General features: G+C 33.5%; 1 protein-coding gene across 1 annotated transcript in view; it reads right to left on the bottom strand.

Annotated features, from left to right (window-relative positions):
• The window catches only part of AGPS (alkylglycerone phosphate synthase), a 110,328-nt gene that overhangs the window by 78,124 nt on the left and 15,095 nt on the right, over positions 1-17,109 (bottom strand). Inside the window, exons 3-7 of the mRNA XM_077776313.1 lie at positions 15,992-16,112; positions 15,828-15,902; positions 11,988-12,059; positions 10,403-10,482; positions 5,775-5,855 (exon numbers count right to left, since the gene is read on the bottom strand). Of these exons, the coding sequence (XP_077632439.1) occupies positions 5,775-5,855; positions 10,403-10,482; positions 11,988-12,059; positions 15,828-15,902; positions 15,992-16,112 (429 nt within the window). The remainder of the gene's footprint in view (positions 1-5,774; positions 5,856-10,402; positions 10,483-11,987; positions 12,060-15,827; positions 15,903-15,991; positions 16,113-17,109) is intronic.

Genomic DNA, 17,109 nt, shown 5'->3' with positions numbered 1-17,109 from the left:
AAAAAAAAAAAAAAAAAAAAAAAATCAACAACCACCTATAGTTAACATTATACTTAATGGTAAAGGACTGAATGCATTTCTCCTAAATCAGGAATAAACCAAGGATGTTCACTTTCACTTCTTTTCAACATTGTATTAGAACACAAGCCACGACAATCAGGTGAGAAAAGCAAATAAAGTCATACAGATTAGAAGAGAAGAAGTAAAATTGTCTTTATTAAGAAAGGACATGATCATATATATAGAAAATCCAATAGGAGCTATAAGAACTTTTAGAATTCATGAATTTAGCAAGGTTGTTAGATATAAGATCTGTAATCAAAAATAACTGTATTTTTACACTTTTTTCTTAAGTTTACTTCTTTTAGTAATTTTTACACTCTCAAATGTATTTATGCATACTAATAAAGAACATTCAGAAATTGAAAAAAAAGTTTTTAAGTTTATTCATTTATTTTGAGACAGACACAAGTGGGAAAGGGGCAGAAAAAAATGGGGGAGAGAGAGAGAGAGAGAGAGAGAGAGAATCCCAAGTAGGCCCTACACTGCCAGCAGAGAGCCTGATTTGGGGCTCAAACCCATGAGGCAGCAGGATCATAAACCTGACCTGGAACCAAGAGTCAAAAAACTTAACTGACTGAGCCACCGAGGCACCCTGAAAAAAAATTTTAAATACCATTTACTATAGCATCAAAAAATATATAATACTTAGGGGTAACGCTTGTTTTAAAAAACATGAAGGATTTTAAACAGAAAACCACAAGATACCACTAAGAGAAATTACAGACATAAAAATAACTAGGGATATACCATGTTCATGGGTCAGAAGAATTGATATTGTTAAGATGTCAATTCTCCCCCAACTGATGCAGAGTCAACGCAATCCCAATCAAATCTCAACAGGCTTTTGTTTTTTAAACAAAAATTCACAAGGTGATTATAAATTTCATATGAAATACAAACAACCTAAAGTAGCCAAAACAACTTTCAAAAAGATTTATGATATAGCTGCAGTGATCCAAACAATGTGATACTGGCATAAAGATATACAAAAGATCAATGGAACAAAATAGAGCCCAGGATGCACATACACATGGACAAGAGACTTTTTATGATGGTGCTAAGTCAACTGAAGAAAGGATAGTCTTTTCAACAAATGGTGCTGAAAAAACTGGATATCCATATGCAAAAAAAAAGAAAAAAGAATTTCAATCCATCCTTCGCACCATACATAAACATTAATTCAAAAATCTTCAAAACTCATCAGAGACTTGAATGTAAACTAAAAACTATGAAATTTAAATGGGAGAAAATCTTTGTATCCTAAGCTAACGCAAAGCATGACAGCAGAAACATGATAAAATAAAAAATTAAATATGTTGTGAAACTTATCAAAATTAAAAACATTTATTCTTCAAAAGGCTCTGTCAAGGGAACGAAAAGACAAGCCACAGACTGGGAGAAAATATTTGTGAAGCATATACCTGCAAAAGGACTTATATCCAAAATATCCAAAGAATTCCCAAAACTCAGCAATAAGAAAACAAGCAATCCAATTTAAAAATTGGGCAAATAATTTGAACAGACATCTCACCAGAGAAGATATATGGATGGCAAAAAGCACTTGAAAAGATGTCCAACATCACTTCTAACTAGAAAAATACAAATTAAAACCAAAATGAGACACTGTAAGACATTAACTAGAATGACTAAAACATTAACAGGTATTGGAAAAGGATGTAAAGAAACTGGAATTCTTACACAGTGCTAGTGGGATTACAAAATGATGCACTCTGGGAAAATGTCTCGTAGTTTTTCCAAAAGGTAAATATGTACCTACCATTGGATTTAGCCCTTTCACTTTTAGATATTTACCCAAGAGAAATGAAAGTATACATTCACACAAGTAGTTGCACATGAATGTTCATAGCAGCTTTATTTGTAATAGCTCCAAATTGGAAATAATCCAAGTATTCAACAACAAGTGAATGGATAAATAGTGGTATACCTATACAATGGAATACTACTGAGCAATAAAAAGGAATAAACTAATTGATACATGCAATGATATGCATCAATCTCAAACTAATTATGCCTAATGAAAGAAGCCATACCCTTAATCCCCCCTCAGAAAGAGTGCATGATTATATTTTAGTACAACTGTAGCACATTTAAACAAATCTACAGTGATAGAAAGCAGATTAATGATTGCCAGGGGTAAAAGTAAGATTGGATAGAGAGGATTATAAAGAAGCCAGAGGAAATCTTTGGGTTTGGTACATGTGTTCATTATCTTGATTGAGGTGATGGCTTCATGGTTGTATTCACATATCAAAACATATCAAGTTGTACATTTTAAATAAGTGCAATTTACTGTATGACAATTATACCTCAATGAAATTATTATAAAGCAAAACAAAAACAAATAACTAAGGATTTTGGCCCAAGCTGCCCAAGAACTGAATTTCCATCAACTGAAAATGAGAAGGCTAAATAATAAACAAATTGTGAAGGGAAAATGGAGATTCAATTTTTAAAATATTATGTTTAAAATGTCTATTATATATGCAAAGTGGAGACATCAACGGGGCAACTGAAAATCCAAGTCTAGAGTTCAAGAAAGAACTCTAAGATGATGTTATAAATGTGGAAGTCTTTGGCACATAGAAGGAATATTTAAAGTCAGCTGTGTTTCAATGAGGTGCAGATAGTGCTCGATAAAATTGGTGAAAGGAGTAAAAGTTCTAAGTACTTTACATTATTAACTTATTTCATCCTAAAAAAAATATAAAGTAGGAATTATCTCTATTTCTTTTTTTTTATAGTTTATTTTTATTTTTGAGACAGAGAGAGACAGAGCATGAGCAGGGGAGGGGCAGAGGGAAAGGGAGACACAGAATCTGAAACAGGCTCCAGGCTCTGAGCTGCCAGCTCAGAACCCGAAGCAGAGCTCGAACCCATGAACCACGAGATCATGACCTGAGCTGAAGTCGGACGCTTAACCGACTGGGCCACCCAGGCGCCCTTATTATCTCTATTTCATAAAGAAACTAAGGCACATGGAAACAAGTCCTTGGGAGGAAAAACCTAAGTCACACATCCCCAGACTATTAACTAATAAAATACAGTAGCCAAAACCTTAATAAGCCTAGAAACAAATTCCCAAATCCAGAGTTGACATGTTAATGACCTCTTTTAAATTTTATATATATTAAACTCAACGTAAATTTATAAGCTAAAGGATTAAAATCTGTGCTACTCAGCTACTATATTTGTATCATTTAAAAATTTCTAGAAGGAAAAAGCAGGATGTTTTAAGCTGGTTACCTCAGCTGATGAAGAAACGGAAGGGTACAGAAGTTTAAAGAGTTGGAAAAATCTGTAGAAACTACATTACACTCTACTGGAGGCAAAAAAGAAAGTTCTATATTGGCATTTAGGGAAATGAACTAGTGGGTAAAATATCAGAAGTTCCTAGTCTAAGAAAATGTCATTTAAATTTCAAGGAAATATGTTCCTTGAATTTTAATTCTAACCTTTCCAAAAAAGAAAAAGAAAAAGAAAACTTGGAAAGGTTAAAATACTACATCAAATGCTATAATCAAAGACATAAAATTAGAGACATGCAGCAATTTCTTACTTGACACATCCCCAAAGGCAAGAGAAACAAGAGCAAAAATGAACTACTGGGACCTCATCAAGATAAAACACTTCTGTACAGCAAAGGAATCAATAAAACTAATAGGCAACTGACAGAATGGGAAAGGATAGTTGCAAATGACATATCAGATAAAGGGTTAATATCCAGAATCTATAAGGAACTCACCAAACTACACGCCCGAAAAACAAACAACCCAGTGAAGAAATGGGCAGAAGACATGAACAGACACTTCTCCAAAGAGGACATCCAGATGGCCAACAGACACATGAAATGATGCTCAGCATCCCTCCTCATCAGGGAAATACAAATCAAAACCACACTGAGATACCACCTCATGCCAGTCAGAGTGGCTAAAATGAACAAATCAGGAGACTATAGATGCTGGCGAGGATGTGGAAAAACCAGCACCCTCCTACACTGCTGGTGGGAATGTAAATTGGTGCAGCTNACCATGAGAGGCTCTTGAATGCTGAGAACAAACTGAGGGCTGATGGGGGTGGGGGGGGAGGGGAAGGGGAGTGATGAGCATGGAGGAGGGCACCTGTTGGGATGAGCACCAGGCGTTGTATGGAAACCAACCTGACAATAAACTATTTGTAAAAAAAATTTTAAAAAAGAAAGAAAAAGAAATCAGAATAAAGAAGATCTCAATCTCTTTGTTAAAAAAAAAAAATTAGAGACATGAAAGGCCACTCTGTTGTAAAAAAACTGCCGTGTTGATAGTGCCTAATTCAGACATAATGGAACACTAATACAGGAAGATCTTTAACTCTGCCTCAACAAATATGTCCAATTCCATTCCAGTTCTATCTTATTTCATTAAATAAAAAATAAAGATAATAATTTAACAATTTTTTTCAAAGCCTTTCATCCAGAAATGGTCAGTGGCATACCAACTTCATTCAACTTTTTACAAAGAAATAAGGAAAAAGACAATAAAAAAAAAAAGAAGGTTGAGAATCATCGTCTCCATGTCCCATTAAAATGTAGGAGGGAAGAGTCTCTAACTCAAGTAGAACAAAGTGGTCAGTATATCTACAAAAATTAAACTTTTTAATTTTTGTTTACAAAAGCTGAGAAACAGTTATCTTGACCATGATTGAGGAAGGTTGAAAATCAATACATTTTAATAATTATGTGCTCAGAATCCATGAAAGGAACCTCAAGCTTTCCAAAAATTCATCAGGATCCCAAAAAAGTGTTATAAGGTCTCCAAGAGTTTGACTAATTCATGAGATGGGCAGTTTTCAACGAAATTAGGCACTGAAAAGTTCAATTAATAGCAAATACCAACATCTACCCAGTTGATCCAATTTGTCAACTTCTGAGAATTTTATGTTCAATATGTTCCACCTTGCTCCATTTCTCCTCTTTTATTGTCACTATCAGCTCTTGCCTAAATTATGCCAAGAGCCTCTTACCCACCTTCGTGTGCCCCCTCTCCCTGCCCCAATCCATCCGACACACAGGAGCTAGCCAGAACTACCTGAATACAGAGGTAAAGTTCAAACTTCTAGAGGGGACTTTATAAGGCCCCTTTATAATCTGATCTCTCCATGTTTTCCTGGCTTCATTCTCTACCACCACTATACATACACCCACCCAACATATAGAATGTGTGTGTTCTCCCACAAACACACACTAGACCTCAGCCACACTCAGCTGTCTGCAGGCCCCCAAAAGCAACAGCTGCCCTTAAAGCCTCTGAAACTGCTGCTTCCTCTGACTGGACTGCTCTCTCGACTCCCATTAACTTTTTTGCTTTCACTCATCCTGAAGTCTCATTTTAAAAGCTGTGCTCTCGATGATACCTTTTGTCCAGTTCCTTCCCTCCTAACCCCATTTGAAGAGCCGTAATACCCTACATTCAGCCTTCAACTTGCAATTTTCATTCTGAATCATAATTGTCTCTTTACGTTTCTATTGTAATATAAGCTTTCCAAGGGTAAGGGATGGTGTCTTATTCACTATTGTATCCTCAGTATCTAGCTCAATGCCTGACCCACAATAAAAGCTAAACAAATTTGCTCAGTGAATGTACTGTGAAAGGTACTCCATTCATAGAGAGGACATATAGCAATTTTGAAAATCTTAACTAAAGGAAATAACATACCTGTCTTTCCAACTCTTGTCCTGTTATACCAGCCTCTACATGAACTGTCAGATTGTTCTCATCAACCCAGAGGATTCGATTCTGTTGCAAATGAAGAAAAAAGTCTCATCTCCATGAACTATTGACATTTTTCTCAGAAAATATAACTTCCTAATTCAAGGTAGCAAGTGACAAGACAGAAAATAAGCGGTAGGGTTACCCATACTACAAAACTCCATTTATTCTGGACTATACAACATGACAGACGTAACAACTTAGGCAGTACTTTGCACAAGAGTTGTTCTAAAAGACTCTGTCTTTATTCAGTATTAATTTGAATTAAACCATACTTCCTACCTTAGGCAAATTATTTAACTGTCTATGCGTAGTGCTTCCTCATTCTAAAGTGTGAATAGTAATACTACTCATAAGGTTGGTGTAAGGATTAAATGAGATGCTGCACATAAAAGCTTAGCATACAGGGGCACCTGGCTGGCACAGTTTGTGAAGTGTGCAGCTCTTGATCTTGGGGTTGTGGGTTTGAGCCCCACACACTGGGTGTAGAGATTACTTAAAATCTTAAAAAAAAAAACAAAAAAACAGAAAAAAGTCTTAGCATACAAAGTTCCTGGCATTCTGTAAATATTATCTGCACTACTATTAATAGTTATAAATCATATCTAACTTAAGAATATCAGAAGAGAGATTATAAAAAGACATCTGCATATAGTAAATGGCATTTCTGCTGTATTTTCAATCCAAAATAGGACCAGAGGCTCTGGGTAGAAAACAAAGCACACCCCTGTCTCCTACTTGAAAAGAAAAAACTGAGTACCATCTGGCTCAACTTGCAAAATGTTTACAGAATGTTTTTAACATTCTTATTTGGCCTAATTTTTTATATATATATGAATTACTTTGTACTATTAAAATCAGACTTCTTTTCCCTTCTATTTGGCTGAGCAAGCAGGTTAATATATAGATGACCTTCTTCTGGATCCCAGAGAGACTTTCTTTGCACTTTGATATTTTCAATTTCATGGCAATAACTAATGCACGTAAGTCTAGCTAATAACAAAAACGACACAATAGACAATAAGAAAATTGTCTGCTTATAGTCCAAATTTGAGCACCTACAAATAACCGCACTTTTAATTCACAGGATTATAAGCCTTAAATAAGAGGATATATGTGAACGTACTTGTTTGTTTTATGTTATGTAAAGCTATCATTTTAATTATACTCTCACAATAAGACCGTAATTTCAATGTAACTATGACAAATGAGTCTTTTGGTCTGACTTTGGCAGCTAAACAAAAGGAAGTACTAACCTATAAAGTAAAACGACAGAATTCAGTAATCTGAATAACTTATACACATCTCCCCTGGCAGACTGGTTGTTAAAATGATTACATATTTGTGGTAATTATATACCTGTATCTACCAGTAGTCCAAACATATTTTTGGTAGAACAAAGAAACTGAAAGGAGGCAAAGAAAAAACAAACAAACATTTTTAAGGGCACTCATAGAGAAACCTAAAGAAAATATATAGGATACCCTATTATATCCAGTATACACTACCCAATACAAGTTAACAATAAAATAAAATCTTCGAGATCAATAGGTCTTAGTATTATTGTACATATTTAAGTAGAAAACTGGCATTACTAATTATATTTTGTACACATTGTATCAGAAGTACTCTGTGCAAAATCTTGCACAGGCATACCTTATTGACTTCAAAGCCAATCACAATTATAAGGACCACCCACCAACTACAATATTTACGAGAGTTTACCATTAAAAGCAGTGAATATACAAGGTTTTTCTACAAAATAAATGGTTGAAGGCCTGGCATTTAAAATTCTGCTGCAGAATTTTCAGCATCTACTCAATGTAGACTTTTATTTTATATTATCTCACTTAACATTCACAATTACCTTCTGTATTATTACTGTCTCTATTTTACAAATTCAGTAACAATTTAGTGGTAAATTTGTACACAGAAATTCAAAAACATTCCAAAGCCTATTCCAGAATAGGCTACTATTAAGTAATCTTCTAAGAAAATTACCTTCTCTTAAACTCTGGGATAAGGACAAAGGTTAATGGGAAACTTTACAGAAGAATAATTAGGCTGTCACCATCTGAACCTGCTGATTAATTTTAAAAATACTTAATGTAGACAAACAAATATGACATGTGATGTGACATGACACAGAAAAATACGTCACCATCTATGAGATATCCTTGCTGGAAAAAAATTTTAAAGGTAGGCCTGAGTCTAACTAGACTTTATATCTAACTTCCAGGTTAGAGAACACACAAAACCTAGAGGAAGAGTTAAATGACACCAAGATGAAGTGACAGGCAAATTCAAAATATGATATAATTTATACTACAAATCACCTAGTTTCTCCAGAAGTCAGTAATATTCAAAAAACAAGAAAGATAAAATGAGACCTCAGGAAACAACTAAAAGCTAACTGGGGGCTTGTCTGAATCCTCATATGAACAGATGAAGTACAAAATAAAAACAAGTTTGAAATCAATGTAAAATCTGAATGTGAACTCTATATTAAATGATGTAAGGAATCATTTTTAAGTTTGCCAGGAGCAACAATAATATAGTGAGAAAATGTCCTTTTAAAAACAGATACATAGAATAACTAAAACTATCATATATTGTTTGTGACAGTGTAAAATGGTACAACTACTCTGAACAAAGACCTGGAAGTTGCTTCTAAAACTGAGTATGTACCTACTGTGACTTAAATTCCACTCTTAGATACTGATCTAATAGAAATGAAAGCCTATGTTTACAAAAGGATTTATTCAAAAATATTCATAATAACTTCATTTATAAAAGTCAAACCTGGAAAGAACATAGGTGTCTAACCACAGAAAAATCGATAAACAAACTGTGGTATATTTATATAATTCAATATCACTCAGCAGGAAATAGAAATGCATTACTGATAAACTCAGGAATAAAGTAATCTCAAAAACATTATATTGTGTGAAAGAAACCTGACACCAAAGAGTATGTAGTATATGATTCTTTTTATATGAATTTCTAGAACTAAAAGTGATTTACTCTGGGTGGTTGAAGAGGGCTGGAGATTTGTTCGGAATTTTCTGAAGTGATACAGATTTGACTAGCACAGGTGTAGCTATTTGTCAGAACTCACAGAAGAGTACATGTAAGATCTGTGTATTTTATGTAGATATATATTTTACTTAAAATTAAGAATTACAAAAAAAATCATAAACTTTGAATTCTAGTAATGATACACAAGTCAAAATATTTGAGAGGAATGGAAATGGTGTCTATTACTTTAAAAAATATCCAAAAATAAGATGGGTTCATGGATGGACAGAGGGATGGAATGATAGTGGTGGGTATATGAGTGTTCACTGTAAATTTTTTTCAACTTTTCTGTGTGGTTAAACATTTTCATAATAAAATGTTACAAAAGGAAAAAAAACATATACATAGAAATATTTACTTGTAAGTAGCATATCAGAATTTGCTTTTCAGATAGTAGAAAAACAGGAGCACCTGGGTGGCTCAATTGGTTGAGTGTCCACCTTCGGCTCTAGTCATGATCTCACAGCTCTGGAGTTCGAGCCCTGTGTTAAACTGTGCTGACAGCTCAGAGCCTGGAGCCTGCTCCGGATTCTGTCTCCCTCTCCTTCTGCCCCCCCGCCCCCCAGTCATATTCTATTTCTCTCTCAAAAATAAATAAACATTGAGAAAAAAAACAATAAAATAGTAGAGAAACAAAGAAAGATAAAGCCAGTATTACAAGACATTAGTAATTAATTAATCTAGAGAATGGGTATACTATTCTCTCTACTTTGCCATTTGAAAAAAAATTCAAATTAATTAATTAAAAAAAACTGTTTATAATGGTTTAATAGACAACATTGGCTCAGGTCATGATCTCACAGGTCATGAGTTTGAGCCCTACATCAGACTCTGAGCTAACAGCTGAGGCCCTGGAGCCTGTTTCAGATTCTGCGTCCCCTTCTCTCTGCCCCTCCCCTGCTCATACTCTTTCTCTCAAAAATAAACATTTAAAATTATTTTTTAAAAAATTGGGGGGACAGGGGTGCCTGGGTGCCTCAGTCAGTTAAAATCCTACTCTTTATTTTGGCTCATGAACTCTTGGCTTATGAGATTGAGCCCTGCGCCCTGCCTCGGGTTCTGCACTGACAGAATAGAGCCTGCTTGGGATTCTGATTCTCTCTCCCTCTCTCTGCTTATCCCCTTTCTCTCACAAAATAAATAAAGAAAATAAACTTTAAAAAAAATTGGGGAAACAAATTTTGGTGTTTCAAATTAACCTTAATGAATATTATGTTTTGCTTTTAACAATACAAATCAGGTCTTCTACTATATCAATATTCCCATCCATGACTCTCAAATTATCAATTTCTCAGGCTAATTTGGTAGAAACCACCAAGATATGTGCCTGAGAGTGAGTGAACTTAGCCCTCTGAGACCTGAAGACAAGGGTAAAATAGAATGATGAAACAAATTTAAAACAAAATGAAAAATACACCTTTTAAATGACAACTGAGTCATAAAGTGTTTTTTAAAACCAAATATTATCTTCAAATAGGTCTAAAATTATCATATACCATTTGTGAAGTGTCCAAAGAAATAATTGTTCTTGTCTCATCTGCAGGACACATCAGGCCGTATGATACACTTGTTCCTCCTGCCAAAATAGGAAACAACTTTATGTTTAATATTCTATTTTCTAGGCTAGTTTCTAGGGCAAATCCCTCATACAAAGTATACAAATAAGCCCACTAGAAAAGTAATACCTATTTCTACTTTGCAAAATGTAATTTGCAAATGCTAACACACTAAAAGCAAACTCACCTTTATCGTATGCTGCATGCCAAAATGAAGAAATATTATGGAGCTGAAAGCAATGGGATATGGCTCCATCCCCTGGGCACACTCAAGTGAAGCCCCTAGCAATTTGTGAAACTCCAAAAACATGATTAGAAAAGTTCTAAGCTAATGATTACTGTGGAGATATCACTTAAAAGAAAAAATACCCTTCCTAATTCAACTAAAGACACCTTACCTTAATTATGAGATTCATTTATCATTTGAAATAATATATTCTCATACAAAAAGACTTTAATAAATTAGAATATAAACAAGTTAAAGTTGCCTGCATTACACAATATTCAAACAAATGTATATGTCAATGTGTAAAGGTGATTTAATATAAAATAAACAATATAGAGAAGTATGTAAACAAAGTACTCCTATTTTCCATTAACATTTGTTATCAGAGGAAAAATGCTTTCTTGATACCAATACAAAATAGAACCGTGTTCTTAGTTCTTAACCATCTGTATTATCATATATCAGAATAAATTAATTGGTACTGCCATGTGTTTTGGAGAAAAAAATCTTGATACAAGGAAAGAATTACAGGAGGTGTTGATCTACAAGATTCGGTTTAATCGTACAAGGTGAGACCATGAATTGTCAATTAAGAACACGCCTATAATCAGAAAACGCTATTTGCCTATCACAGTCCTTTGAAATCAGAAAAATATTTCCCTGCAAGTGGTGCTGTAGTGCCTTTTCTCCAAGAATTCAACCCAAAGTATAAGCGGAAGAAGGAATCTGGAGCTCCTGATTTGTTGGGGTCCCACTTCCATTCCATCAATGCTAATTCAGTTAGTGAAGGCAATTTCCTTTGGCTTGTGTAAGTTATTAAAAGAATGTGGTTCATAAAAGATCAAGAGAGATCAAATTTGCCTTTAAATGCAAAGCAGTATTAGTTTTCAACATTAAAAGGTATTAGTGATCTGGTCATCATTGTCTTAGTTGATCGTTCACATTGCATAGCATTCCTTCTCAAAAGTATACATTGGGTATATTTAGCCTTTGAAAAAACATTCTATCCATAAAGATAAAGGTTATAAATTAATTACTAAAGTAGGAACATTTTCTTATTTAAGCATTAAGTCACAGCGTCAACTAGGATCTATATGGGAAAGAAGCCATGAACAACATGTCTCAAACAGTTCAGGTAAACAGAGCTACTAAAAACTGACCAGCATAAACCAATTTTTCAGAATAACTATTTCATAATTATAAGAATGTTAGCTTTCAATGGGAATTTTTAAATATAAATATTTTAAATAAAAAAAACACATTTACATTATATTAAAATTCAAAAGGCACAATACCTACCACCAATTGGTATGATACAAAGGTTATATTTGCATGCTAGATTCACAATCTTAACTACATCATCATGACATGCTGTTGAGAAAAGAGAAAATAAATTAATCACAGGGACATGAGTAAACTCTAGGTAACCCTGCAAAATGAGGGTCCATTAAGTTCTTTAGTGTCTTTTTCATTATTTAGGCACTCTTTAACACATTAAGTAGCTATATTAAAACAAAATGTTCATCATTTATCTTTTTCTTCTTTTGAAATGATTTCATACTTACAAAAAAGTTGCAAATAAGCTACAAAGAATTTCGTTCACCCAGCAACCACAAATATTAATACCTTACATGACTATAGTTCAATTATCAAAGCCAAGCAATTTACACTTACACGATACTATTAACTAATTTACAGACCTTATTCAAATTTTGCCAATTGCTCCACTAATGTCCCCTTTTCTGGAACTGCCAATCACATGCTACATTTAGCTCTTTACTCTTCTTTAATCTGACACAGTTCCTTAGTCTATTTTTGCTTCTCATGAAAAGCACTGGTCAGTTATTTCATTGAATATCTCTCAATTTGGGTTTCTATGTCTCCTCATGATTAAATTCAGGTTACACAGTTAGGCAGGAATTCTAGAGAAGTGATGCTGTGCCTTTCTTAAGAGCTACATCTAGAGGCAAATGATGTAAACAGGTCTCATTTCTGGTAATGTTAACTTTCATCATTTGGTTATAAAGAAACCTGCCAGGTTTCTCTACTATAAGAATACTTTAGTAAGTATCTTGTGGGGAGATACTTAATCTATCTAAATGTTTCTCATCATACTTTCACCCACTAAGTTTTGCATCCATTGATGATGTTTCATTCTGTTTTTTAAACAAATTTTAAAATACCATATATAATGTACCACATATATTCCTTTCTATTGTCCACAATTGGCAGAGTACTCTATCAGCATAAATGCTATATAAGTTAAAAAACAAAAACAAAAACAAAAAAAAAACCTGACAGCAGGAAACTTTCAATAAAGCATAAGATGCTAAACCTCAATTTGGCTAGCAAGAGGGCATTAAGCCAGGGAGCTGGCATGGCAAAGAAACTATTTGAGAAAGATCAATCTCCTGATAACATGGAATGGCAAGGAAGAGAAGAAGGCTTGAGGCAAGGAAACTATGCAAAAATCAAGTATTATTTGCTAAGGGATTGAAAGGGAAATTTAATGATGTAAAATATACAAATGAATATCCATTTATGAAAGTAAAAATACTGCTCTATAAAAGTTATCATTTCTCAGGTTTGTTTAAAGCTAGGAATATGTCATTTGTATAATTCCAATTTTTAATGAAGATTCATTTGTAAGCTTTTAGATTAAGTTTATAAAGCTTACTATTTGTGGTAAAAAATGTATTAAATAGAATCCTAGGTTATTAATTAATGAAATAACCAAACATGACTGTGAAAAACCTTTAAGAAGGCAAAACTACCTCTAGGATTGTCAACCAATCAGAATTTTTCCTTGACCATGTTATCTGCCATGGCGCTCCCTCATCCCACTGCTCACCTATTTGGCTCTTTATCTTCTTACTGTACATTTTCTTTACAGCACTTATCACCTCTCAATACATTATATATTTATTTGTTCATTGCTTTGTCTCCTTCCCCACTAAACTGGATGGCACCTGAGAACAGATTTTTGTTTTGTTCACAGCTCATCCTCAATAGGTAGGACAGTACCTAGCACATATTTTCACAGGCCTAAAGTTTTGTTATTTAGATAGCTAAAAATATTCTGTAAATACTAAATTTAATAAGTGATTTAAAATATGTAATTATCAAAGGAAACTTTATTTTTATAAGCATATTTACCACAGACAACATATATTGTATGAGTGACTACTTGTCCAAACTAAATCAAAGGCAGAGATATTCACACTGTGTAAAGGTCACAATGGTGACAAATTTTGGTTTAAGAATGACTCCGAATCATCGAAGTTACATATAAGTTATTATAGTTAGACAAGCCCTAGGTATCCTATTAAAGCAAATATAAAATTCAGATTCAAATTATAGCCAGACTTAAACCCATCCACAAGGATAGGTCTGTGTATGTGTATATATATGGGTGTGTGTGTGTGTGTGTGTGTGTGTGTGTGTGTATTCAAACTGCAAGATGAGACAGCTACCTCTGCTCTATTAAATGCCACATTGTTTTAAATTGCCATATTATCTCAAAATTGCCCTCATGCAAAGAAAAAACCTGAACTTTATCACCAACAGAAAATCTACAATAAAGTTAAATAAAGGCCTCAGACATCTGATAACCTGTTGGGGGAAAAAAGATTTCCAAGAACTCCTTATGCTAGGAGATTTAACAGAATAAAATTATAAACTTGATTCAGGCACCTATAAACTATTCATATAGATTCTTGAAGTAAAGGAAATGTTTTAGAAAAACTAAACTCTCAAGAATATATATGTGGTTTCTTAAAGAACAAGAAACTCAAGGTATGAGAGAGAATATTATAGGCTGTTGCAAAAATCTAGCTGTGCACTGATAAGGGTCTGATTTGAAAACTGACATGGAAAAAAAATAGGACAAAGTTGAGGGGGACTGCCATACGGAACGGATTTTAGAGAACAAAGAAACTTTTGTGCAACAACTAACTCTGCATGTTTCCTAAATCTGGATTTTTAGAAATATCTGTATTTTCTAAAGCAAGACCTACATTTTCATTATGGTAAATTCTTAGTACTTTAAAATTCAGACACATGAACAAAAAAAATACCTAGAAGGCACACTGGAAAGTTCTCACGATTTATCAAAAGATAGTCAATCAAGGTTTCCTATGAGAAACAAAAATTGATAAATTTTGCTTTCATTTTTTTCCAGTAAAAAAATGGAATGAATTTTGCCCAAATCTTGGTAAAGAAGTAGCCTAAAGCTACTAAAAGAATACTAGAAGAATATACCCCACAGGTATCAACAAACTAATTTAATGTCAGCTACACAGGCTCTTGCATTTTCCTCCTACGTATATCACCTCCCTCCTACTTCCATATTAAAGTATGATTTTTCCCCTCAGATAATCCTTGTGAAGTAAAAGGATCACAACTAAAAACAGATGAGCCAAATTTATGAAAAATATAATAATCCATGCTCCTTTATAGAGTCTGAAGAGGAAAAAGGATCAGATCACTGGAAATTTTGTAAAAGGTAATTATGAACAGTAAAGGTACAAATTTACCTATTCTACCTTAAACTTTCTACTAAAAGAGATGGGTATAAAAATCATATTTATAAATATACTGTCTAATTATCAGCAAGAGCAAAATAACAACACAAAGCTCATCCTTCTTCTATCTCAAGCCAAAATCATGAATGAAATTAATTTTCCAGAATTGCTTATATCAAAGACAATGGTTATCTGAAACAACTTGTTTCACCAATTGAACACAATGCTTGTTAGCCCACAAGGTGATATCAACAAATTACTTACTAGTTTACAGTAATCAATAGTTTAAGAGTTTCTTTATATCTGAATATTTATTATCATTGATCAATATTAATTTCATTAAACTTTCAAACTAACCGAAAATACACTTTTTCTACTAACCTCCCAATATCTTTACACTTAAGATGAAGACTTAATCAGCAACAACAGAATCAATCAATAAAACCAACAGTTCAGGATGATCAGATCAAGAAAAAATTATATGACTTTTGGTAAACTAAAAATACAGCTACCTGTACTTTGTACAACTCCTATGTTTACAAGTACATATTTCCAAAACTAAATTTATTTAAGATTTCACAATACTAAATTAATGACACAAAGATAAAAAACTTACTTGGCCATAAAACTATATCAGGAATTCGTTGAAACATTCCTTCCCTGAGCAAAAATATCTCATGAAGACAATGACCTGTATTGTATTTAAAGAAGAACATGTAAAAACATCTTAATTATAGGAAATTTTAAAATTAAAAAGACTGCTTATATAAAGTTGCTTACCATGAGCTCTAAATACTCGATCATCTGCTTCTTGTGAATATGAAATATTAGTTTCTTTAAGGTCATGAAGAAAATCTTCATTTACAACAGAAGGAGGTGCATCACTAGGATTTAAGGATGCCTAGAAAATAAAATTGGTTTCTTTGACTTATTTCCAGGAAAATAAATTTTGAATACCTGGTTAGAGACAGTGATTATAAAATGTAATGGAGACAAAAGCATGGAAAAATAACACATACAGACACCAACTCTGTGACAATAAGAAATTACAAATGGTCTGGTTAATCATATCCTGTAACATAAGTAATAGACAACTTATGTTTTCTCTTTTGCATCTTTGGCCCACCTTTTCATTATTTCTGAAGATTGCAATCGAGAACAAAGAAGACGGCAAAGTCTCAAATCTTCCATTTTAGATCAAGGAAACTGGGGGAAAGCTACTTAACTGTTGTATCATCTACATTTTCAACTGTAGATAAAATTTACCATTTCTTAGATTTCAATTACTATTTTAAAATGACCAACAAGAAACCTCGTAATAATTCCTTTTTACAGAACTGCTTTAAAACTTACAACATAATTATAATATGGTACTTAATTTCAACTAACAGGTAACCTGAAAAATAAATCTTCAACTTTAAAGCTATGTGACACTGGGCAAGTCACCCAACTTCTCTGAGCCTTGGCTTCTTCATCTGTTAATTGAGATTATCACCACTAAATTTATATAGCTACCATAAGGAATTAGAAAGGTCAAAATGTGGTAATTTTTGTGAAAAGCACCAAATACCATGCCTACCACAGAGAAGAGGCTGGCCAAATAAAATCTGCAATTAAAAAAAAAAAACCGTATGATACTGTATATGGAAAAAAGAAAATATAAGAATATATAAAAGTTGGTTAAGTGGCTGACTCCTGATTTCAGCTTAGGTAATGGTCTCACATTTTCTGAGATGGAGCCCCACCTTGATCTGTGTTGTCAGTGCAGAGCCTGCTTGGGATTCTCTCTCTCCCTCTCTCTCTGCCCCTCTCCTATGTGCTCACTCGCTCTCTCTCTCCCCCTCTCAAAATAAACATTTAGAAAGATATGTGAAAAATATATATTATATAATATTAGT

This window comes from Crocuta crocuta, unplaced genomic scaffold (assembly GCF_008692635.1).
Source record: "Crocuta crocuta isolate KB4526 unplaced genomic scaffold, BGI_CrCroc_1.0 scaffold17, whole genome shotgun sequence".
NCBI lineage: Eukaryota > Metazoa > Chordata > Mammalia > Carnivora > Hyaenidae > Crocuta > Crocuta crocuta.
Note: the sequence above shows the minus strand (reverse complement) of the source record. Positions and strands in the feature narration are given on the sequence as shown.